The 25,418-nt window shown below is 33.6% G+C and overlaps 4 protein-coding genes across 5 annotated transcripts; 2 read left to right on the forward strand and 2 right to left on the reverse strand.

The window, feature by feature from the left end:
* Nucleotides 1–1,260: 1,260 nt before the first annotated feature.
* LOC123219353 (pentatricopeptide repeat-containing protein At2g33760) lies at nt 1,261–7,294 on the reverse strand. Of its 2 annotated transcripts, XM_044641263.1 has the most exons (7): nt 7,044–7,294; nt 5,483–5,634; nt 5,206–5,325; nt 5,031–5,130; nt 4,660–4,799; nt 4,493–4,572; nt 3,859–4,101 (listed from the first exon to the last, which is right to left on the reverse strand). In XM_044641263.1, the coding sequence occupies exons 1-7, from the start codon at nt 7,198–7,200 to the stop codon at nt 3,975–3,977; spliced, it is 876 nt and encodes a 291-aa protein (XP_044497198.1). In that variant the 5' UTR covers nt 7,201–7,294; the 3' UTR covers nt 3,859–3,974. The 2 variants fall into 2 exon arrangements, with proteins under 2 accessions (XP_044497197.1, XP_044497198.1); XM_044641262.1 differs by lacking the exons at nt 5,483–5,634; nt 7,044–7,294 and adding an exon at nt 1,261–3,256 and having other exon boundaries at nt 3,691–4,101; nt 4,660–4,812; nt 5,206–5,328.
* A 197-nt stretch (nt 7,295–7,491) lies between these two features.
* On the reverse strand, nt 7,492–8,434 carry LOC123219354 (CASP-like protein 1C2). The gene is made up of 3 exons (XM_044641264.1): nt 8,136–8,434; nt 7,952–8,054; nt 7,492–7,851 (listed from the first exon to the last, which is right to left on the reverse strand). Exons 1-3 carry the CDS (start codon nt 8,291–8,293, stop codon nt 7,618–7,620), a joined length of 495 nt encoding a protein of 164 aa, XP_044497199.1. The 5' UTR covers nt 8,294–8,434; the 3' UTR covers nt 7,492–7,617.
* A 2,787-nt stretch (nt 8,435–11,221) lies between these two features.
* Nucleotides 11,222–18,915, forward strand: LOC123218673 (DNA-directed RNA polymerase II subunit RPB2). The gene is made up of 25 exons (XM_044640205.1): nt 11,222–11,636; nt 11,876–12,097; nt 12,180–12,470; nt 12,625–12,822; nt 13,408–13,472; nt 13,575–13,661; nt 13,750–13,870; nt 13,980–14,024; nt 14,105–14,242; nt 14,365–14,437; nt 14,608–14,684; nt 14,780–14,887; nt 14,998–15,114; nt 15,769–15,924; nt 16,015–16,119; nt 16,237–16,362; nt 16,447–16,524; nt 16,624–16,719; nt 16,811–16,926; nt 17,029–17,098; nt 17,179–17,232; nt 17,335–17,478; nt 17,690–17,989; nt 18,084–18,506; nt 18,590–18,915. Exons 1-25 carry the CDS (start codon nt 11,376–11,378, stop codon nt 18,707–18,709), a joined length of 3,591 nt encoding a protein of 1,196 aa, XP_044496140.1. The 5' UTR covers nt 11,222–11,375; the 3' UTR covers nt 18,710–18,915.
* A 2,166-nt stretch (nt 18,916–21,081) lies between these two features.
* On the forward strand, nt 21,082–24,721 carry LOC123218674 (E3 ubiquitin-protein ligase RMA1H1-like). Its single transcript, XM_044640206.1, has 2 exons — nt 21,082–21,234; nt 23,834–24,721. Exon 2 carries the CDS (start codon nt 23,880–23,882, stop codon nt 24,600–24,602), a length of 723 nt encoding a protein of 240 aa, XP_044496141.1. The 5' UTR covers nt 21,082–21,234; nt 23,834–23,879; the 3' UTR covers nt 24,603–24,721.
* Nucleotides 24,722–25,418: the final 697 nt, after the last annotated feature.

Consider the following 25,418-nt stretch of genomic DNA (forward strand, 5'->3'; position numbering starts at 1 on the left):
AAAAATAATATTTCTCACTAAAATAAGTTTTAAAAAATAATATTTCTTTTTAAAGTTTTAATTTATATATCTTTGATATCAAATCCGATTCTATTGTCAGTAATGAAGAGCTCCCAACACCTCTCTCACTCAAACGGTCAAGCTTATCTCATTTGGATATTAAAAAAAAAAACCCAATTTCATTGGAGAAGATGAAATATCGTCTTTTCATTGGATTTAAGACTACTAACCAAAGAAAGAAAGATGTTGAGAGAGCGACCGTTAAAGAAGAAAAAGAAGATGTCATCGAAGAAATATCAAAGATGCCACCGAATAATTAAAAAAACTCTAGAAGAGAAATTTTCACTTTTTAAAATTTGATCCAAAAGAAAATAATTATTTTTTAAGATTTAAAAGGATAAAAAAAGATATAATTTTAAGGAGCTAAAATTTTATTAACTTTAACCGTCTATTTAAAATTTTTAAAAATAATAAATAAAAAATTTTAAAAATAACATATTTTTGGTGGGAATACCCTAGCCTTTTTCTACTAATTAATCAGCAGCGTTACAATTAGCAACTTCGGGCTGTCATGGGCTGGGTTGCTGGGGTTAAAAGCTGGCCAGGAGATTTAATTTGGTGGTCCCGTTATCATTTATGTTACAGTTCCAATTGCAGTGCATACAGTGCTGCATGCAATTACACTTGCTTACACAAAAAGGACTGGATTCAAGTCTAGGTCAAGTTTGCCCAGCTAGATTCAAAGTTATTCAATTTCGATTTATTAAAAAAATCGAATTAAGTTTTAAATTTAGTTTAATACTATAATCAAATAAAAAGTAATTAAAATAATACTATTTTAACATATATTAATCAAAACGATACTGTTTTAATCAATTAATAATGAAAATTTCTAAATTAACAAGTTTGACAAATCAAATACTTTTAAAATTCAAATTCAAATTCAAAAATATTTAACTTTCACACTTAAGCTCAGGTTCATTTTAACCAAATTTGTTTCAAGTTCATTCATACCAAACTCATTTTTAAACTCGATTTAAATCTAACTCATAATCTTCCTTCAACCCAAATGCCGGATTCCCTTTATCATACTGTAATGGTATTTTTATGAAGTTGAAACCATGACTTTATTATAAAGGACGCCAATTATTTGAGGAATGTATGTCATATCAGATCGCAACACTTACCCTAGATCAACTTCCAAATCATCATTGATCTACTGAATAGCTCAACAAAATAAATCGATGGAAGATAGAAGTAGAAGACAACTAATTCTGGGCATCTTATAGGTTCACTACTCAATTGACTGACTGTTAGCGGTTTTTCTTTTTTATTGTTCATCAAAATACTATAAAAATTTCTTTCAGGATTGAGCTAGACCGGGTCATTTTACAAAACAATAACCAAGGGACTTGATATACAGTCTGCTAACTGCAACTAATGGTATTTATCACCAGTAATCCAAACATGAACACAAGCCACCTTTAAAATGGTGGAATCGAAGCTTGTCCCGAATAATAATTTCTCTGTTAGTCACGACTGAAATGAACTTGATCGCTGAATGGCAGTCCTCACACATTCTAAGGTTCTTCACAATCTGAATAGCCATACCATGGCTGCTTCTCAGTAATCCAAATGCAATTGCTAGCTTCTCACTGTGATATCTAAGTGCATACTCCCTCTCCTCTTCCTCCACTTCATGCATCACCCATTCAGACTCTGGAACATAACCAGCTTCCCGACATCTATTCATCAACTCATCTAAGTACTGATAAATTTCATGTGTCTCTGGGTGGGATTTGTCTCCCATGCTAAATAAGTAGGTCTTTTTATCAACCTCTATTGTGCTATATCCAACTTGCTTCTTTATGTTTTTCTGAATCATCATGTTTCTAACCATTTCTACTCGATCCATCCTACCAGCCAACGCATAGATATTTGACAGCATTACATAATGGCCTGGATTTTCTGGTTCAACTGATAAGAGATGCTCAGCGACTTCCACTCCTAGATCAAAATTCTTATGCATCTTGCAAGCTCCAAGCATGGCAGTCCAAACTGCTGGAGCTGGCTTCTCACTAATCACTTCTTTGATGAATGAATATGCTTCATTGAGCAATCCAGCACGCCCAAACATATCAACCATACAAACATGATGCTCCACTCCTGGCATCAGCCCATACTCTTGCCTCATACTATTGAAAATCCGACGCCCTTCATCAACCAGTCCAGCATGAGCACAGGCTGATAGTACGGCCACAAATGTGATATTGTTAGGCCTAGTACCATGAGCTCTCATTTGTAGAAAGAGCTCAACTGCTTGTGTACCATAACCATGCATCCCATACCCAGAAATCATTGCAGTCCAAGCAACAACATTTATTTCTATCATTGAATCAAATACCTCCCGAGCTTTATTCACACGGCCACACCTAGTGTACATATTAATCAATGAAGTGCCAAGCACCACATTCACATGAAAACCCTGAGCAACAACATATTCATGCACCCAATGGCCCAGTCCAATAGCCCCTAACTGAGCACAAGCTGATAACACACTAACACACGTTGTTGAATCCGGTTTTATGCTCAAATCTCTCATCAAATAAAATAACCCAGTTGCTTCCTTCGCAAACCCGTTTTGTTCGTACCCTGAAATCATGGAATTCCAGGCGACAACACTTTTTTCAGGCATTCTATCAAACACTTTCCTCGCAACACTCAAATTACACGTTTTTGCATAAAAAGTGACCAATGAGGCCTGAACATGTAAATCTAAACCATACCCACATACAAAAACATGAGTATGAATGACTCTACCAAGCTTCAAAGCTGATAAATTAGCGCAAGATTTAATCACGGCCGTAAAAGTATAGTTTGAGGGAGTAATATTTGACAAGACCATACGGCGATAAAATAGAACAGAATCAATAGAGAAACTGAATTTGGAGGTTTGCTTTATGAGGGTATTAAATAAGAAGGCATCAGGGTTGGGAATGAAAAAGAAGAGACGACGCGCGTAGGTAATGGAACCTGCGGCGCAAGCCAGAGAGAGGAGCTTAGTGAGGAGGGATCGACTACGACCAGAACCGGAGATGACAAGGCGGGCATGGACTTGTTGCAGGAGTTTCAGGTGTGGACCTGCTTTGATCAGAGCTTGGTACGATGGGGAAGGGTGTCGTTTTTTCTCCATCAAACTGGAATTCGATGTTTGCCATGAAGGACAAGTTTGACTGTAAGAGCGCGAAAGAGGAAGCTACAGAAAGAATTTAAATGAAAAATGTTTTACAATGGATTAATTTTACGAAAAAATATTACAGGAAGTGCCCAAATATTCAAAATATCATAAATATTATTTAAAAAAAATTTGGCAGCTATTGAAAATTTTAAAAAAGTTTTAAGGTCTTAAAAAAATTTTCAATATATCATTTTGTCCCTTAATAATTTAAAAACGGATAATTATACCCTTACAAATTTCAATAAAATTCAACCATCTTTTTTAACGATTAAATTATCATATTTAAAATGTTTGAATATGATAAAATTTTGTTATTTTTGTTTTTAAAATTAATAGTATTAAAATTACTATTTTATCCTTGTGTGATTAGGTTTTATTAATTTAGTTTGAATTTGAGTGAAAAAAAAATTATATTTGCAATCTAAAGCTAGAAAAGTGTTTTTAGACCAAACCTTAGGTGGAAAAAGTCATTTGCTCTCTTTTAATCTTTTTGCCTCCACCCGCCAATGCCTGCCGAAATAGGCCATATCGTGAACACTGCAAGGCTTGCTATTATCAACATAAATGAAAACTCCAGGACAAATTCATGGATCAGAGTAAGAGCAAACTCAAAACCAATATGGGAAAGATAACGGGCTGAACGGGAAATTTACTCATTCCTTCCATACTATTAATTCATGAGCCCTACTGTATACTGCTAATATCGTTTCCATTCGGTACAATGCATCACGAAATTTCAGTAAAAATACTCGTAATCACTGTACATGTGTGCTGTCATATTCAAAGACTGAAGCATAGCTTCTCCTCTTCTGTTGAAAACAAATACAGATATGCCACCGTTGTTCACATCTATTGCGCGGAACCTGAAACATCAAGAGGCTTATAAGAGCTGGCTGCAAAAAGATCATGTCAGGAATGTGTTGTTATGATTCTAAGATGACTTTTTTATGGACCAAAGCTGAAAATATTCAGTGAGATGGCCTAGAACCTCTAGAGATAAGATGTGCCTCATATGGAAAAAGGAAAAAGATGCCCAAGGGTTAGTTTGGGTGATAAAGGATATACAATTTTTAAGTAAAAAAGCTTATGTTTGACACTTGTCAGCAATATATCAAGATTAAACACTTAACTTATTAAAATAACTATCAGATCGGTCACTAAATCCGGGATTTCACTATAAAGCATATGAGGGCTATGCCATTTAATATGTGAGAGATGACTCATAACTGCTATTATGATAAGACCATCACTTACCTCTCTGGGCCTAGCCCTAAAGCTGTGCAGATGAGTGCCCTCAGAATTGATTTATGGGTGACAACCAACAAGTTTTCTCCCTGAAATTGAGAAAGAAATTTGTCAAACAAATCAATTTGAAATGTATATAAGAAACATAAACAACTTCAGCCATGAAAAGAGATTACAGGTGAGGACAGAATTTCCCTCCAAGCCTCCCTAGCTGTTCCCCAGAGTTTTCTTACAGGGTAGACACCATTCACTTCAAAATTAGAAGGATCTTCTCTCCAGCTTGTATACTCCTTCGGGTACAGCTGCCGTGCATCCACTGCCTCCAAATTCTGGGCACGATTTAGTCTTATAGATATGGAAATAAATGAAATACTTGAAACCAGTTTTGTTCTAATGTTCATTAGATTAAAATGACATGATTCAAAGCAGTTAGTGGAAAGTCTATTTTCTTTATTCTTTCAAGCTTGAAATCCACAAGAGTTACAAGTAAACAGCATACTGAATTATAACACAAGAAATTTTGGAATGAATGAAAGGGCAGACTGACCATTTTTCATGCCTTCAAGGAAAAATAGATGGGCCTCCTTCAGTGAATCAAGGAAAACAAGTGGCTTGTCTCTCCCTAGCCATAAAACTTCAGCAGTGGACTGCATGAAACATCTATAGTTAAAAAAAAACAAGCTATAACACTGAATTTTAAAAGGGTTTATTGTGTACTATACTTTGGCACGAGATATTGGACTTGAAAAGCATCGATCAAACGATATATTTCTTAAAGCCTCCCGACACCTCTCCGCTTGCTTCACTCCAGTTTCTGTTAGCACAGACAAATTTGAGCTTCCCTGCATACACGTGTAGAATAATGGAGTTAACATCTGATTTGATTCCTTAATAAAATTGTCTCCATTTCCCATTGGTAAAAGGTCAAAAAAATTCAAATAGCATCCAAAACAGCATATACCAATAGAAACTTGATATTTGTAAACTATAGTAACGAACCTGAACTCTGCCCTCATCATTCCAAGAACTAAGACCATGCCTTACAAGAGTGACCTTTTTTGTTGATGAGATCAACTTTCGAGTGAGGGATGTGGTTGCTCCATCAAAATCATATGCACCACCAGTGACAGAAGCATCGCTATCAAGTTTTTCTGTCATAGTCAAATTGTTAATATTTAAAACCAACTTCAAGTCGGATTTAGAAGAGACAATAAATTAAAAAAATATATATTTTGGACATTCACCTTCTCAATGGCATACACCCACTCACATAAACCCAACTGCCGTAGGGAGGTGAAACAGAGCCTTTAATAAGATTTTCAATTAGCAGGTACTTCAATATAGCATGGTTTTCAACTCATAATGCATACTATGTTGACTAGCTTCAGCAATTTCATTAAATTTTCATATCATAGGTACTCTACAAATTTTATACTTCACTTAACAAAAAATCCCTCTCCCATCTTGCAGTTATCATATAAATAGAAACTCAAACTGATAGATACAATCAAAAAGAATTAAAAGCTATGCACATTACACAAAGTATACTTTGCCAATGCAAATACATAGGAATGTGCTGCCTCTTGAAACAACAACCATTTGACCTTCAACTAGGCAAGATAAAGGTTTCAGTGCCATAACCCTATACAAATACAGCATTATCACAATAAGCGGCGAACTAAATGTTGGACATTGAAAAATGAGCACTTGGTATAACATAACACTTCATTTTCAAGTAGAAGGTGAATAAAATGGCTATAAATTGTCAAGGAAGACTGACTTTTCAAGGATTTAACAGAGCTTTGGGAGTGTCCTTGTGGTCAAGGGGGTTATTTTATTATCAGTGGTAGTGAAAAGGTTCTAATTGCTCAAGAGAAGATGAGCATCAATCATGTCTCTGTGTTCAAAAAGAGGCACCTCAAACGAAGTGTACTTAGCCAATGGATACACATAGGAATGTACGGCTATTAAAGGTTATTATACTGCCTGTAAAACTACAACCATTAGACCTTCTACTGGGCAATACTGAGGGTTTCAATGCCACAACCTGGATAAAGAAAGCACACATGGCACGTAAGTAGTGAAATAGATTTTAGACATTGACAAATGACCAGCATAACATATCACCTCATTTTAGAGAGAAAAAAACACAATAATATAGCCATAAATTGTTCAAGGAGGGCTGCCTTTTCCGCTTCAGGTCCCAGGCAAAACCAAGTGGGGCTTATGCAAATTTATATAATTCGATTCTCATTGACCAAATATATAATACAATCACATCCAATAATGTCGAAATGCCAAAACAAGAAGCCCAAATTTCACATACAGACTACAATACTTTTCCCTTTTCTTTAACTTTCAGGCAAAACCCAGCCAAGATAAATCCTCCTAGAGAAGAACTTCACATAAAGCTCGTTCAATTCTTCCAGAAGGACTGATACCAGCGGACAAAATTCTCTCAACTCATTAGATGATGACTACAAATTAGAATTATGAACAGACGGAAAGAAAATAATAAGATCAATTTATGAGGTGAGGAGTGGTGAATATGGTCACTTACCAGTAGTCGCAGGCAAGTTTAGACTGGAATCTGAGCAAACAATTCTAACTGTTGAACCGTAAAGGGTCGGCCGACGATTAAAGGCTCTTTTGACATCAAATCTGGAGGCCAAATCTGAGCACCAAGGGCTGGTCAAGGTCAAAATTCCACAAACCATCGTCCTGTGAACTGGGCTTCTCAGGATGTCGTTTTTGTGTTCATGGTTCAACTAGATTTAACAATTTACAAGATTTGTGACAATTTTAACTCTTTTATGGGAAGATTCCAGTAGGTACCGACTTATTTTATTCAGCTATCTGTGGATTCAGATGTGGGACCACCTAATCTTTGTTGGTTGATGTCGATTATCCTGTAATTTTGGTAGCTCAATCTTGTCCTTACAAAATTAATTAATGGTTATTTTATTGTAAATTCTCGAATGGGTCTTCTTGATTAGGATTAACGGCTCTTTGATGGTTAACATATCTCAGTACATTCAGGGTAGAAATACTTGAACACTTACATGTAAAAGGACTTGAAGAACATTCAGAAGGACAAAATCTACATATAAATTAGGGATTGCAGAGGCCTTTAATTAAATTTTTACAGCGAAAGCAGGGCTGAGGACAGCAAGAAGAGTGTAAAGAAGAAGCACCAAGTAGATTATCGCAGCAACAAAAGCAGCAACAAGAGCTCCAGTGACATGGTCACAAAATTTGGGAACTTGTCCACAAATAGGTAGCCAACCAGCATGACTGTTGCCTTTCTTCCCCACATGAGCTATTGCCAATGCCGCTGATATGCTAGAGGTCAGCAGGGCCATTATAACCTGAAAAATGAACGCTCACAAACACCAGCATCAACCCACTTAAAATTTAACATCACCCAGAAGTTCTAAACAAAAAAATTGAATTAAATTGCTTCTTTACCGCATCCAGGAAGATTGTGAACCGCCAAAGCAAAATCTTGGAAGAAAGAAGAAGAACTAGTAGGGTGTACCCGCCTGCAATTGCTTCTGCAATCACAAAGTACCTATACCAAATTAACAAACGTTTAATTACCAAGAAGAAGAAGAATAACAAAAATATAAGAAAATGGGAGGTGCAAACATACTTAAATACAGGGTCATTGCTATATTTGGCGGTGAATGTCAAGTTCAATACTTGAGCTGATTCATGGCTTGTAACCATGACAACAACTGCAACAATGGTTGCTGCCAGGGCTAGAAGCCTTAGAAGAACGGTGAAGATTCTGTTAGCCTTAGTTTTCATTGAGCTTGTGTTCAGTGAATCAACAGAAGAGACAAATGGGGTGGTTCCTCAAAGAGAAGAAATTTAAATGGCAAAAAAGATGGATGAATTAGAAATATATAGAAGGGGGATGGTGAACTTGTCTCCTTCTGTGTTACTCAAAATAATCAAATTTGGTAACCCGTTAACGCATGAAATGTTTAACTCTTATTAACGGTCATTTTGTTAATCTATTTTTCACACCATTTTGCGGAAACTTTCTGGTTTGCTCACCTACCCGGATGTTTAAACTTTTACGGCTATAGCCATGAATAGCCACCTGGACTTGAAGCTTTTTCTGCCAATTGGCAAATTTTGGTCGCTCAGACGGAGGGCCTAGAGGATGGTGGTAGTTGGTTAAATGTCAAATTCCATTTTCATACTAACTATTCTTGTCTAGAATCTGATTATATCAAATAAGAAAAACGAACCCAATTGAATTTTGTGAAGGAAACATGCACCAAGTTTGTAAGCAAATTATAATTTCATTCTTGTGATTTTGCTAATGATTTTCTTGCTGCTTTTAGTCTCACATAGAAATATTGTGTCATCATTCCGATAGTGTGACAATAACAAAACTTCTCATAATGGGAACTACATAGTCAAGCGGAACATGTTTTAGATTTCACCCCACAAAAGAACATATTTTATTTCACCCCACAAAAAATATGTATTAACAAAATATTTATAGTATATGCATCCAAAGCACCTGTTCAAAGGAAAATTAGTTTTTACCTGATGCTTTCAAAATTAAATCAAATATTGTTATGGATAGAGTTAGATTCGAATCGAATTAAATTTGAATTTGAGTTTGACTCAATTTATAATACTCAAGTTCGAGCTTGAGTTTGAGTTTATCGAACTTGTTGTAAATAAGCTCAAACTTGAGTTTTAACTAATTCGTTATTCAAACGATATCATTTTAATATATATTGATCAAAATGATACTATTTTATATCAAAATTTTTAACTTGCGAGCTTGATAAACAGTTTGAGCTTGAGCTTATTGAGGTTAACTCATTTTGGGCTTGTTTAGACTAAACTTGAATTCAAACTTGATTTAAATCCAACCCTAATCATTGTGAGAGGGGTGATTTGGCCCACTCTATAGTTGAATTGGTAAAATTTGTTTAAATAAATATTAAAAATAACATTCAAAATAACAAATAAATTTTATATTTTCTTTATAAAATAAAAAAATATGTTCTTTTTGCGTAATTTGATGAATCTTTTCAAAATTTAAAACTCAAGTTCAAGTCTCATTTGAAAAATTGATTTTTTCCGCTAACACCATCATGTTGATATACGTAACTAAGTTTTTATTAGGTTAAATTATGAATAAAGGTAATTTGACCTGTTGACTCGCAATTTAATCTAATCTAATGTGATTGCTAAAACAGTTTTTAATAAACTATTATTATTTTGTTTAGTAGACGATAATTCAATTAGTTAACCAAACCGGTCTAATTCAATTTTTAAAACCATAATTTTTTTTTATTTTTTATGATTGATTTAGATATTTTATGAAATGAACATTTAAGTATGGAGTATAGTTTGGAGAATGACTATCATATAATTCATAATAAAATGAAGGCCAAATTCCTTTTTCCACCCTAGGTTTGATGAAATGAACAATGCCTAACTTTTAAATTTAAAAAGTTAAATTCTCATCTATCATCATCCTTTATTAGTTAATATCAAAACCACTCGTATGATAAAGTATCAAAAACCCCTAATCAAATTAAAACAATAACAAAACTAGTCATATGGTTTAACTTTTTAAGGTCAAAATCTAAAAGATTTAAGGGCTATTTGGTCTCAGGATTTAAAAATTACCTTGGTAATCTATATTTTATTATGTTTTTTTGGTTTGTCAGTAATAAAATATTGTAGTAATATTCTATTACCAATGCTGACGTAGCAGTTAATATAAGTGGTAATCTGATTATCATCTTCACTTTAGGTATTAAAAGATTACCAACGTAATCTTGATTTTATTATAATTAATTATTATTTATTAATTTTTTGAGACAAAAATAAATTTATTTTAAATTAATATAACAAATATTTAAAAATAATTATATTTAAGAGCATTTAAATAAAATAATTAACTAGTATTGTTTTATTACCTTTAATCAAACACAATAATTATTTATACATACTAAATTTTATCAAACATAGTAATCATTTATACCCAGTAATCTTCAAAATAATCTATGTAAGTAATATCTCTATTTTGGTAATAAAATATTATCCAAATCAAATACTCTCTTAGGATATCAATTTACCTCTATCGTAAAATATCAATTTACATCAAGTAAAGTCAAATATCAATTTACACCGGTACGATAAAATATCAATTTACCCATATAAAAGTTTTCTAAAAATATTTTATAACTAAATTAAACACAAATTTTATAATTAAATATAAAAATATAATATTAAAAAATTTGGCATATGAACGCTGAAAAACTTCATTTTTTCATTGTATGGTAAATCATCACTTTAACCATATGGTAAAAATTAAATTAAAAAAACCTTATGATAAAATATAAAAATAAAAGACCGTATGTGTACCTAGCAATTTTCCGCAAGTTAAAAAAAATCATTTTTGTATTCCTTGAATTTGAAATTACAATGCTAAAATTTAGAGTAAAAGTGTAGAAATGAGAATTTTCAAAGTTTGTAGGATTTGATTGTGATCTTTTCTCTAACACATTAGAGTTAATATAAAAATGGTAAGTATATTTTGGTAATCAACTTTGATTTTGGTTATATCAATTTAACTCCTATAGAGTTATTCAATTTTGTATAAACCCCTTAATTATGAATTTAAATAATTTATTTTTAGGGAAAAATGTTAATCACTTCTATTAAAATTATCAATGCAACTTACTCATATTTTATATCATTTAGAAGTCAACCACTTCATCTTATTTTCCAATTCGTCGGTTAAAACTGTTTGCACTTAAAGTTGCTCTAAAATTAGAACTGCGAAGCCTCCATAAGGTCCATAACCGAGCACACTCCTTTCTGTGACCTAGGGTTTTTGTTTCTAATCAAAATGGATGGTGAAGAAGAGTTTGACCACGACCACTGCCACGACCCGCAGGAGGAGAATGATGACGACGACGATATCACGCAGGAGGATGCGTGGGCTGTTATTTCAGCTTATTTCGAAGAGAAGGGTTTGGTTCGCCAACAACTCGATTCTTTCGATGAATTTATCCAGAACACTATGCAAGAAATTGTTGACGAGTCCGCGGACATCGAGATTCGCCCTGAATCACAACATAACCCTGGCCACCAGTCTGATTTTGCGGAGGTTATTAGATTTCATTAAAAATGCTTATATAGGCTGTTAATTAATTTGTAGGGGTCTATATCTAGTTAATTCAAGATTTAAAGGAAAATGAATGATTGATTTTGTGGAAGAGATTGAGTTTAGGTTCAAGTAATTGTGTGGAAATTGAATTTCCCTAGCTTAGTGGGTTAATGCGATGGATTTTAAGTTGAAATAAAGCTTTTTCATGAATAGAGTTGGTTTTTTTTTTTTCCCTGCAGACCATCTATAAGATCAGCTTTGGTCAGATATATTTGAGTAAGCCTATGATGACTGAATCCGATGGAGAAACTGCTACTTTGTTTCCCAAAGCTGCGAGACTGAGGAATCTGACGTACTCTGCCCCGTTGTATGTGGATGTCACTAAGAGAGTTATAAAGAAAGGGCATGATGGTGAAGAAGTCACTGAAACTCAAGATTTTACCAAAGTTTTCATTGGGAAGGTGTGTTGTTTGAACTATGTTGTTCAATGAATGATTTTTTTTTTCCTGAAAATAGACTTGTCTAATGCTGGTATATCATCAGGTTCCTATAATGCTTCGGTCAAGTTATTGCACACTATATCAAAACTCAGAGAAGGATTTGACAGAGCTTGGGGAGTGTCCTTATGATCAAGGTGGATATTTTATTATCAACGGTAGTGAAAAGGTTCTAATTGCGCAAGAGAAGATGAGCACTAATCATGTGTATGTGTTCAAAAAGAGGCAGCCTAACAAATATGCCTATGTGGCTGAAGTTCGGTCTATGGCAGAGTCACAAAATAGACCACCCAGCACCATGTTTGTGCGGATGCTTTCTAGGACAAGTGCCAAAGGGGTAATGAGAACTATTTAATTGTTCTGGTGTGCTTTTCTGCAAGACTTGATTGATTAATTTATTTTTTTTAATTTCTGTTATAAAAAGGTAATTAGTTTTTACATGTCATATGAGTGGCTGTGAGTTGACTTTGTTTCCATTGATTTTATGTCAGGGCTCTTCTGGGCAGTATATTCGGGCTACACTTCCATACATTCGAACTGAAATTCCTATTATTATTGTATTCCGGGCTTTGGGGTATGTTGCTGACAAAGATATCTTAGAGCACATATGCTATGACTTCGAGGATACTCAAATGATGGAGTTGCTCCGGCCTTCCCTAGAGGAAGCATTTGTCATTCAAAACCAACAGGTATTTTTGTTACTAGAAGGAGAATTTGCTTTAGTTGGGTGAGAGAAGTTATATCATTGCTTTGAGATTCCTGTAATTACTTTAAGACAAGCCTTTCTCCCGCCTTTCTCCCTTCATTCACTTTCTTCTATAATTTCATGCACATATTAGAAATTCTCTTCTTGTTGTCAGATAATAACTACTTGCAGTGTTCTGTGCTTGCGTAATAAATTTAGGGTTTAGGTTTTCCTTTATGAATCTGATCGGCAAAGGTCTCTCTTGTTGGATTTTTGCGTGAATGCCATTTTTTCCGTAATTGTACATTCAATGTTGTATGTCTGATACCTTCTGTTCACTGTTCATGAAATTGTTTGGTATCTTCTATTTTGTTTTTAATTTATTTCTTATCAATTTTTATACCCTGTAACATATTCAGCATTTTCTTTTGTTATACTTGTTGGGTTTATGTCTTAATTATGTTGTGTGGTCTACTTGTAATTGTCTTTTTCATTGTCATATATATACCTAAGGTCAATGTGATCTTTGTATGGTGATACAGCTGTTTAACTTGCTGATATTTTGGCATCACTTACATGTATGCCGCAGGTTGCGCTAGACTACATAGGAAAAAGAGGAGCGACTGTCGGTGTAACTAGGGAAAAGAGGATTAAGTATGTGAATTCTTGGCAATTTTATGTGGGTTTCAAGAGTTCTAAGTTCAATATGAACTTTTTAGGCAGTCATGATAAATTTTCTTTGCATTCTCCTTACAGGTATGCCAAAGAGATCCTTCAAAAAGAAATGCTTCCTCATGTTGGTACAGGAGATTATTGTGAAACAAAGAAAGCTTATTATTTTGGGTAAATTTACTTTTGCTACAATTGCATTTTTATTTTGGTTACTTCTGAATTAGTTGTAGAGTTCTATAATAGTTGTTGCTTCTTCCAGATATATTATTAATCGGCTTCTACTTTGTGCACTTGGCCGGAGGGCTGAAGACGATAGGGATCATTATGGCAACAAAAGGCTGGACCTTGCTGGTCCTTTACTTGGAGGCCTTTTCAGAATGGTTTGTTTTAGTTTTATGTGTTATTATTGGGATCTATTCATAATACAGTGAGAAGTTCAAAGTTTTTGGTAATCTTTTTAAAGTTTGATTGTTGTTTTTATAAATCCAGCTGTTCAGAAAGTTAACCAGAGATGTCAGAGGCTATGTCCAGAAGGTTCTTTTACAGGAAACTTTTTGTTTTTTAACTTTTTTTTTTTTTGGCTTTTTGTTCTAAAATTTTCATGCATGTTGTAGTGTGTTGATAATGGAAAGGATGTTAACCTGCAATTTGCTATCAAAGCAAAAACCATTACCAGTGGTCTGAAATACTCGCTTGCGACTGGCAACTGGGGTCAAGCAAATGCAGCCGGTACGAGGGCTGGAGTGTCACAGGTTTGAGATGATATTCCCTTAAACATATAGTACCTGACAATTGTCTTTTCTTCCAGAATTTCTGCTTTTGGAAATTTACAAAAATATATTCCTTTTGGACTGATCATATGTCAACCCTTTAGGTGTTAAATCGTCTAACATATGCATCTACATTGTCACATTTGCGAAGATTAAATTCTCCAATAGGGCGTGAAGGTAATACTTGCTAATATGTATGACCAGTGGTTTCTTGGTACTGGAGACAGCGCTGTTTATGAATTATCATTCCTGCATATCAGAGAATCATTTATCTTTTGCATCAGAATTTTGCTATTTCTTTATTTTTTTTACCTTCCCTCCTTATATCACGGAATTAAATTTTTCAGGAAAATTGGCCAAACCCAGGCAGTTGCACAATTCACAGTGGGGAATGATGTGTCCTGCTGAAACACCTGAAGGACAAGTGAGTGTTTTACATCTAAATTTCTGGTTTTAAGTTCTGATGACCTCTCTGTTTTATGTTGTGGTACTTACTATAGCAATTTGGTTTTACTTCAGGCTTGTGGACTGGTTAAGAATCTTGCGTTAATGGTTTACATAACTGTTGGATCAGCTGCATATCCTATTTTGGAATTTTTAGAAGAATGGGGAACTGAAAATTTCGAGGTTTATACTTTTCAAGTTTTGTGGCCCTGGATGGTGTTTTTCAATTTGCTTTTTCATTTTCTTTTATTTTGAAATTCTCTTGATTGTAGGAATGTTTTTCTTGCTTGTAGGAAATTTCTCCAGCGGTAATTCCTCAAGCTACAAAAATCTTCGTAAATGGTTGTTGGGTTGGTATCCACCGTGATCCAGATATGTTAGTGAAAACATTGAGAAGATTAAGGAGACGGGTTAGTATACCAATTTGGGTAGATTTTTGCAAGAAAAACTCAGGTCAAACTGCAAAAGTAGTTGTTGAGGTCTACTAATTAGATATATTCATATGAAAACATATAAAATGCGGTGAAGCTATCTAGAATGTAAAATTGTTCTTCTGTCTCTAATATCAGCAATGTGATTTTAAAATTTCATCCAAAAAATAAGGATAGAACTAGCATTCTGTCTCTAATCATATTCTTCCTTTGTTTATTGGAACATGTAATGCCCAATGTAGTTATAGTAAATAAATGGAGAGTGAATTAGTTCTATACAACTCCATTCACATCGGTGCATTTTGTATTCTTCTTAGTGTCTTAGCTGCAGCTTGGCACAAGTGGTTTGACTTGTTCAGGTCTATCAGCTTCATCACAATATGTATTAAAAACAATTAATTATAGTAGTTGGTGCCCTGGAATGTTGGGGCTAAATTTTCTTCACCTAGACATATACTGCTAGATCGTTACATATAATTCACATAAATTTTTGCTTGATTATTTATCATGTGTTTTTATAGAGGTCCAAGTCATTTACAGTCATCGCTACCCCAAAAGCACTTTTTTTAAGAATATGTTGGAGCAATAATTGTGATATGCAACTTGAACAAGGACTTGTGTGTGATTTTGCAGGTTGATGTCAATACTGAAGTTGGGGTTGTTAGAGATATTCGTTTGAAAGAGTTGCGTATATATACTGACTATGGACGTTGCAGTCGTCCACTATTCATTGTGGAAAAACAAAGGCTTCTCATAAAGAAGAGAGACATTCATGCACTACAGCAGAGGGTGAGATTTAGAAGTTTCTGTATCTTTTTCATTTACTAATCTGTTGTCTTTACCTCTACCTATATCAAAGCTATCCTATGTGTCTTTCAGGAATCCCCAGAAGATGGTGGTTGGCATGATCTTGTAGCAAAGGGATTCATAGAATATATTGACACAGAAGAAGAAGAAACAACCATGATTTCTATGACTATTAATGTCAGTAACAATGTTTTAATTTGTGAAAACATATCTTGGTGCATTTTGTGAATCAACTAGCTTATTGAGATGCGTTAAAGTACTGAAGATGTTTAACTGCAACAAAACTTGTTTCAGGATCTTGTACAAGCAAGACTTCATCCTGAAGAGGCCTATTCTGATACGTACACACATTGCGAGATCCATCCATCCTTGATTTTGGGTGTTTGTGCTTCAATTATACCATTTCCTGATCATAATCAGGTAATTTTTGTCCAGCTTGGGGCTTTGTATGGTCAACTGTGTTCTTATTTTTACTCTGTCTCACTATATTGTTGCTGGTTTTAGTCCCCCCGTAATACATATCAGTCTGCCATGGGTAAGCAGGCCATGGGAATCTATGTCACAAACTACCAATTTCGTATGGTATGATTTGTCTCCTATTTTTGTAACTGTAAGTTTTTTTCTTCACCACTGCGTGGATAGTAGTCCATCATGTTGATTATTCTTCTTTATTTACCTCAGGATACTTTGGCCTATGTTCTCTATTATCCTCAAAAACCACTCGTTACTACACGAGCTATGGAACACCTCCACTTTAGGCAGCTTCCTGCAGGCATTGTAAGTATATTACTTAGATTTTTATTTTTTATTTAATTCTTCTCCATACAATAGCAAATTTGTCATTTTTTTCTTTCTTGCTATGTGTTAGAATGCTATTGTTGCAATCGCTTGTTATTCTGGGTACAACCAAGAAGATTCTGTTATTATGAATCAATCATCAGTTGATCGTGGGTTCTTTCGATCACTTTTCTTCCGTTCATATAGGTAAGTTTATTGCTGAGACTTCTATGTATCTCTCTGTATGTTTAATCCATTTGATTGCTACTTGTTCTCTTGGTTTTCACTTTTCAACTTAATTTTTGATAGAGATGAGGAGAAAAAGATGGGTACTCTTGTAAAAGAAGATTTTGGCCGCCCAGATAGATCTAATACCATGGTAAGGTCATAGTTTAGGATACTGCTTCCTATTCTCCGGTATTGATAATATGGGATGTTCATCTGAACTCATTTTTGCAGGGTATGCGACATGGTTCTTATGATAAATTGGATGATGATGGTCTTGCACCTCCTGTAAGCATTCAGTTTGTGTTACTTCCATGTTCTCTCTTTCTAGCCCAGAGAGCTATTAAGAAAGATATGTATTCCTGAAATTATTTGATTTTTGTTTCTTAGGGAACAAGAGTCTCTGGTGAGGATGTGATCATTGGAAAAACTACACCTATTGCTCAGGATGAAGCTCAGGGTCAGGCGTCACGTTATACAAGACGTGATCATAGCATAAGCTTACGTCACAGTGAAACAGGGATAGTGGATCAAGTGAGCTTTAATTAAGTGCACTCTGCTCATTATTTTTAATGTTTGGTTTTATTTTAGATTGTTCCTGTATTCTCGATGATCTGATTGATCGAAAAAAATCTTTTTAATTATACAACATGGTTGGAGGAAAGTTACATGATTGAACTTTGTTTAAAATGATTGTATTGTGCCTTAATCTGTTGTGTGCTTAACCATTTCTCTCTTTCTGTAGGTTTTATTGACAACAAATGCAGATGGGTTGAGGTTTGTGAAAGTAAGGGTTAGATCTGTTCGAATACCCCAGATTGGAGATAAATTTAGCAGTCGGCATGGTCAGAAGGGAACAGTGGGCATGACTTATACACAGGAAGACATGCCGTGGACAGTGGAAGGCATCACCCCTGATATCATTGTGAATCCGCATGCTATTCCTTCTCGAATGACTATTGGTCAGCTTATTGAGTGTATCATGGGGAAGGTTGCGGCTCACATGGGAAAGGAAGGTGATGCCACACCTTTTACAGATGTCACCGTAAGTGACTCCTATTATAATTAATTTTTAATCTTTCTTTTCATATCAGTGTGAAAATTGATTGTCTTCTATTCTTATTTGATTTTGGTCTTAGGTGGACAATATCAGTAAAGCTCTTCACAAATGTGGGTATCAAATGCGTGGGTTTGAGACAATGTACAACGGTCACACAGGCAGGCGACTCAGTGCTATGATATTCCTGGGGCCAACTTATTACCAAAGATTGAAGCACATGGTTGACGATAAGATACATTCTCGTGGGCGGGGACCCGTACAGATTCTCACAAGGCAGCCTGCTGAGGGACGGTCTCGTGATGGTGGCCTTAGGTTTGGTGAAATGGAACGAGATTGTATGATTGCTCATGGTGCTGCTCACTTTCTCAAGGAGAGGTTGTTTGACCAAAGCGATGCATATAGGGTTCATGTGTGTGAGAGATGTGGGTTAATAGCAATCGCGAATCTGAAGAAGAATTCTTTTGAGTGCAGAGGTTGCAAGAACAAAACTGACATTGTTCAGGTAAATTTCTCTGTGGGTTGTGTAATAGTTGATAATGCCGGATGTTGCATGTAACTATTTCCTTAATGGACTTGTATTGGCAGGTTCACATTCCTTACGCATGTAAGTTGCTCTTCCAAGAGCTTATGGCCATGGCCATTGCACCAAGAATGCTGACGAAGGAGCCAAAGACTTCCAAAGACCTGAAGAAGAAAGGTGCTTGACAGGAAGATCCACGATTTGGAATTCATGGAGGCTAATTTATTGGGTAGAACCTTACCCCAAACATGATATCATCTGTGTTCCAAAGTAAGCCTGTCAATCTTACAATGGAGATTATATGCATCCTTTTGTAATATTTATATCACTGATAGTTTTAAGATTATGTGAATTTCTTGTTAATTATTAAATATTTAGTTAATTCTTTAAATTATTTTTTTTCATAATTAGAATTTGTTTGATAAAAAATAATTTAAAAGTTTTATTATATTTATCTCTCTTTGGACACAACCAAAGCTATTTTGATATTACCAGATCAGGGGGAGAGATTGATCAATCTAATTCGTTTATTTTCTTGAACTTCATTTTCAAGTTTTTTTCAATCTTTATATTATTTCATTTAAGAGTTCAAATTTATTATAAATAATGGTGTAGGATTATTTTTTTCCATTTAACACTTTTATAGAAATTAAAAATAAAATAGAATTTTTATATGTACTACTCAAATTTATCAATATTTGTCGTTAAGATCACCTATAAAACATGCATAAAATTAAAATCCACATGATATAGTTTTCGTTCTTGTATCATGAATTGAAAGAGCAATTGGCGATATTTTGTAAACCTGGCAAAGCGGTCGGATATGGGTTTTAGAAATTATTATTTACATAATTTGATTCCTATTGACTTGGTCTGAATTTAACTTGGTCCATCCGTTTTCTAGACCTGATATTTTGTAACGGAAACTGTTGTTGTCGTGGGTCTTTAAGTTTCTTACGGTATCAACAGTAAGAAGAATTGTCCAACTTCATCCTTCTGGAGAACAACTCTTTTGTAATAAAGGAAAGGTAATGCTAAGTTCACGTCAACGTATCCATCGGACGGTTGAAACAATAAGCAAACCCTCTTTCTCACGGTAGTGACCAGTGCCGGTGGGCCAACTGCAGCCGACCGTTATCACTTCTGAAGAAGACTTGTAATTATGAAACATTAGAATCTCTTTTTGATTAATTATTAATTTAATATTTCTGACGGGCAATATAAACAGTTATTACAGTGCTTCTGGATATTTTTTCATATGCAATTAATAAATTAATAGTAGGCCAAAATTTTATTCCCACCCAAGGTTGAAGAAGGTGGGATTGAGAGAGACTGCCCGACCTGCACTGCGAGAAGGAGCACTCGATCCGCACCAAGAGGGAGAAAACGCTGGGATGAAGGGAGAATGAGTTGAAGAAAGGAAAAATATAATTTTTTAAAATTTAAGTTAGAAAAGTTTTATACATTTTTAAAACATAAAAAATACAATAAAATTTTATTTTTTAATATTAATAATTAAATAATAATTAAATCTTTAAATTTAATAAATTTGATTAATTTTAATAATTAATAATTAATTAATTAAATTTTTAAAATTTAATCAACGATAATTTAACAACAAACTAAAACTTGGATGGACTAAGTCTTCTAATCAGCAGCGCTTGCGGAGTTCAATTAAAGAAAACTGATCTTTCTGCGTTTGATATTACTGAAAACATAAATCGATAATTATTTTTTAAAAAATAAAATTTAAATGGGTACAAGGATTTACATACATCCATTTATTTTATATAATTATAAGCTTTTTTAATTAAAATGTTGTTATAATAGAATTGATAATTAATAAGATTAATTTAAAAAGTATATATTATCTAAAACATCATTAAATTTAAATTATTATTATATTTAATAAAAATATATATTTATAAATAATTATTATATTTGATTGACAATAATAAAAAATATTAATATATTATTTTTATAAATAATAATATTATGTATATTTATTTTGAGTTTATTTATGTGTGTCATCATATGATTGAATGTTATTTTACTTTGAATTTAAAATTATCTAATCACATAATAACATATATTAAATATATATTTATTTATATTTGTGTATATATTTTTTATTACTATTTTACTTATATGCTCTTAAAAGAGTATTAGTATATATTATATTATATTTGGTTGTACTAATATATTTTATATCAAAAATTTGTTTGTGTATTTTTTAAAATATTTTTTATTTTAATAAATATTATTATTATTTGTTTATTATCAATTTGGGAATTAATTAATTAAATTATTTTTTAAGTTATTATTTTTAATTTTATAAAAAATTAATAAATATAAAATTATAATAAGATTAAATTTTTTATGTTTCGTAGTAAAAGTTTCCCAAAATCTTTCATTAATTAACATTTTAACAAGATAATGTCGCTTCTAAAAAGAGAAGAGCACACACTTACGCTGTGGAAGTTGCCACATCAGATTAAAGCCCAAAACTTGAACGGATTCCTTTATAAGCTCTCGCCTCCAATAAACAAACAGACTTTTCGAGACAGCTGTTTTCCATCTACACATTTCTTTCACTTTCTGTCTTATTTTTATGTTAACTTCTACATTTTTCACTCCTAAAATCCTTGAAGCTCTCACCACTCAAGCTGTCTTGAAACGCTCCGTTTTCATTGCTTTTTATCAGTTTTCGGTACGTGTATTGCTCATTTCAATTTAAATTATCTTTTTCCTGGATTTTTTTTTTTTTTTTGTAATTTGATTGGAAAAAGGCATGGATCTTGTGCGTTTGTTTGAATTTGCAATTGTTTGAAGTCATTACTTTTTTGGTAAACCTTCAATAATTTTGCATGTTGTCAGATTCTCTTATTTTTGTTAGAAATTTTCCCGAGAATCAAGCAATCGGGAATGTCAGATTTAAATTGTAATCTTAAAAGGTTAAATGAGATATTCATTGATGCGGTGTTGTTTGGGCTATTTTTGTGACTTTTTCATGAAACCCACTGAGTTTGAGGGATCAGGTTTCTGTCATGCTATTCTTACCATAATTAAAACATGGAATATGAGCCACCACTTTGGGGTATAAGCGGGACCCGCTAATGAAAACACTATCTGATTCTTCTGAGTAAAACTGGAGGATAAACTGGAATGGAAGAGAGATGTTAAGCACAACAGAATATGGGTTCAAATCCTATGGACGATATATAAAGATGAAATTTTTAGACTTATAAAGTGGTTGTAGGCGGCTTCAAATGTTTTAAGGTTGATGATTTTGTGAGTTTGGATTTCTAGGTGTCTTGTGAACATAATTTCTTCAGTGTGAAACCTTGTCCTGCTGAGTAAAAATAGTATTATTTATCATTTGTCTGGTTTCTTTTTCTGATTAATGGGTAAACAAATAGTAAATAGCTATATTATAGAAAACTAAAAAGGTTTTGTCATCCTTGTATGGAGTAGATTTCAGATTTTATGGCAACATACATGTGAAATCGTCTGCAATCTTGAAAACTTTGGAAAAGAAATTTTTTTTTTTCCTTCAAATTCTGACTTACTTTTGAAAACTTTTGTTGTTCCTATCTAACCATTTTCATCTGCAATCTTGCACAAGACTGTTAAAATTTTATTTTAGGTGTAATATATGGCCTGAGAGTTTAGTTGAGGGGATAATTTTTTATTCCTAAATGATAAGTCATGCTGTTCTAAAAATTTTTTGCCCCTTCAATAATTGACTGGAGGTGTCAGTAGAGGGCCATTGCTTGAGAGCTTCTCATTTGTTTAATAGCATTAGTTTCTCTACTGGATTGTCCATTACCCATTTCCTTTTCCATGACATTATTTATTTATTATGTCATGTTAGCTAATTTGGCACTGAAGCGTTTTAGTTACGTATTCTTCTGCTATCTGTTAGGAAAGTGTCTTTTTATTTGTTTTTATTTTAAACTATTCAATGTTGGAATATTTTTTTTCCTCATTGGATCCGTTCCACCGTTTTATGCATTTGTTTCATTTTTAGACGACATCATCAATGATATAATCAAAACCAATCCTAACAACTTTCATCAATTTCTTATTCTCCTTTAAAATGGTAATTTTCCCTTTTTTTTTTTTATTTGGACTTGTACCTACCTCTATGCATAGGTAGTTTGATGAAATTTTTGGTACATTTGTGATATCTTTAGATAAATTCTATATTAACAAAACACAGGAAAAATATTGGATTTATCTGTATTCTGTCTATGTATCCCACATTGGTTAAGAGTGGGAGAATTTGACTAGTTAAATAACTTGTGAGTTCCTTAAACTGTTAAGATACGTTTTGAATTATAAAACACAGAAGTAAAACCATAATGGATTGTGTGTCCAAAGTAGACAATATCTTGATAATGGGTTAGGTTTTTGGATCAGGGATGTTACAAATAATATTAGAGTGGTTTCGCGTGTCCTCTTGAACGATAGTGGGGCAAACCTTAGCGAGGATGTTGAGTCCTATAAGGGGAGTATATGTGATACCTTTAAACAAATTTTATATCGACAAAACACGAGAGAGATGCTGACTTTGTTTGTACTCTGTCTATGTATTTTACATCAATTAAAAGTGGGAGAATTTGACTAGTTAAATAATCTGTACGTTGCTTAAATTGTTAAAATGTATTTTGAATTGCAAAACTCAGAAGCAAAACTATGATGGATTGTGTGTTTAGAGTGAATAATATTTTGACAATAGGTCAGGTAATTGGACTAAGGATATTACAACATTAATATTTCTATTTTATGCTACATTTGTTTAAGCGTTTTAGGTGAAAAATGTTAAGCTTAAAATAGATATTTACTCAACAGAAAAGAGAAGGGGTAAAACAAAGTAGCATGGCATGTGCTATATGCTGTTTGTACATACATATGTTGATTAAATAAACGAGTTTAAAGTTGTGGTTCTTTTCGACGTTCTTGTGTTAGTCCCTTGGGTAAAGATTAAGCCAAGCAGTGGGGCCTTTTTGTTTGGTGCCTCTCTTGATCATGAGTTCCAACAAGCAATATAATTTAGAAACTTTGGCGTTTGTTAGCATATAACTCTCTGCTCATTTGTTGCGTGAGGTGCACTTTTGCAAAAGAAGACAACCATTATCTTGTTCCTGTAGTTCTTTTGTTTTACCCTCTTTTTTTCTTAGTGGTTGGGCAGTCAGGTTTTGTTGTGTTGCAAGGTAGATACATGTTTTTTGAGTGTAAGTTGTCTAATATTAATCATTTCTTTAGAATTAGTACTAATCCGGATTGATTTATTTTTTGGGTTTCAGTGTCAAGAAAACACTTGGGCCTAGATCAACTTGTGCGAGCAGATCCATGGCCTTTGAGCAATATTTTGCCCGTGAATGTAAGTCCATTACAGGTGCAGCAACTGGTTCAGACAATCGTAACGGTTGCTTTGACTGCAATATCTGCCTTGACCTTGCATTTGAGCCAGTGGTTACCTTATGTGGCCATCTCTACTGCTGGCCCTGCATCTACAAGTGGCTTCATGTTCAGAGTGCGTCCCTTTCTTCCGATGAACACCCACAATGCCCAGTATGCAAGGCTGACATATCACATACGCAAATGGTTCCCCTCTATGGTAGGGGTCAAACTCCAACTGAGTCTGAGGTTCCAGGCAAGATGCCCATTCGCAGCATGGCTATTCCCCCTAGACCACCAGCTTCTGGCAATCAAGCTTTTCAATCTCCTTCATCAAATTCTGTTCAACAGCTTCCATATCGTAATCCTTACCAAAACCAACACTATAATCCTTATCCTCATGGCAATTTAGAAGAGGATTCCCCATCACTCATCAATCTTGAAGGCCCCACAATGACTGGATTTCATCATCCGGTAGTCGGTATGTTTGGAGAAATGGTTTATGCAAGAGTCTTCGGAAATTCAGAAAGCTTATACACTTATCCCGACTCCAATCACCTAGTGGGTAGCAGTAACCCCAGGCTGAGAAGGCAAGAGATGCAGGTGGAAAAGTCACTAAACAGAATTTCAATCTTCCTTTTCTGCTGCTTTCTTCTGTGCCTTGTTGTATTTTGAAGATAGGTAAAATTTCCCATTTCCTTTTTTGTACACTCTGTATGTAAGCTTATTAAAATAGTAGATTAGATACATTACATATAAATATATGAGTTGATAATAGAGAAATTTACCGAAAATTATGAATTCCATTTCTTCAATTACGTTACTTGCCACTTTCCACTCAAATAATTCTAAAAATTAAAAAAAAAGAAAGTGTAATTTTGGGCAATAAAGAGATATGTTTTCCCTTTGTACAAAATATATTGTTTATGGATATATTGCCCGGTTTCAATTTGTTTGAGAACCATTTTTAAAATTAAATTGAATTGAATCATTTAAACCATCAGATCGAACAAATGAAAATTAGATTTGACCTCATTAATATAAAATATCAAAATTTTTATAAAATATCAAAATTTTTAAAAAATTTGTTTTTGAAATTTGAACTTAATTTATCTGTCAATTTTGAGTATACATATCATCAAATTATATTTATTAGATACTAAAATGATTTATATTATATGTTTAATGACAAATTTAAAGTTGTTTTGAATATTATTTTTAAATTAGTTAATTAGTCTGTTCACGGGTCAATTAGTTTGACCACTGATTGAATTATATTGTTTCATCTACTAGATCAATATTCGATCTGATTCTAAAAATATTATGCGTGAAAAAAAAAAAGCGCCTTCATTCATTTTCCATCTCTTGATGTGCCCAGTTTGGCCTACAGAACTTTTAGCTTTTTTGATAATTAGCTTTAAAGCTAAGAAAATGATGTCTTTTGTTATAAAAGAAATCATTGATGCTAAAGCAAATGAAGCTCAAAGTTGG

Source organism: Mangifera indica, chromosome 6, assembly GCF_011075055.1.
Source record: "Mangifera indica cultivar Alphonso chromosome 6, CATAS_Mindica_2.1, whole genome shotgun sequence".
NCBI classification, from domain to species: Eukaryota; Viridiplantae; Streptophyta; class Magnoliopsida; order Sapindales; family Anacardiaceae; genus Mangifera; species Mangifera indica.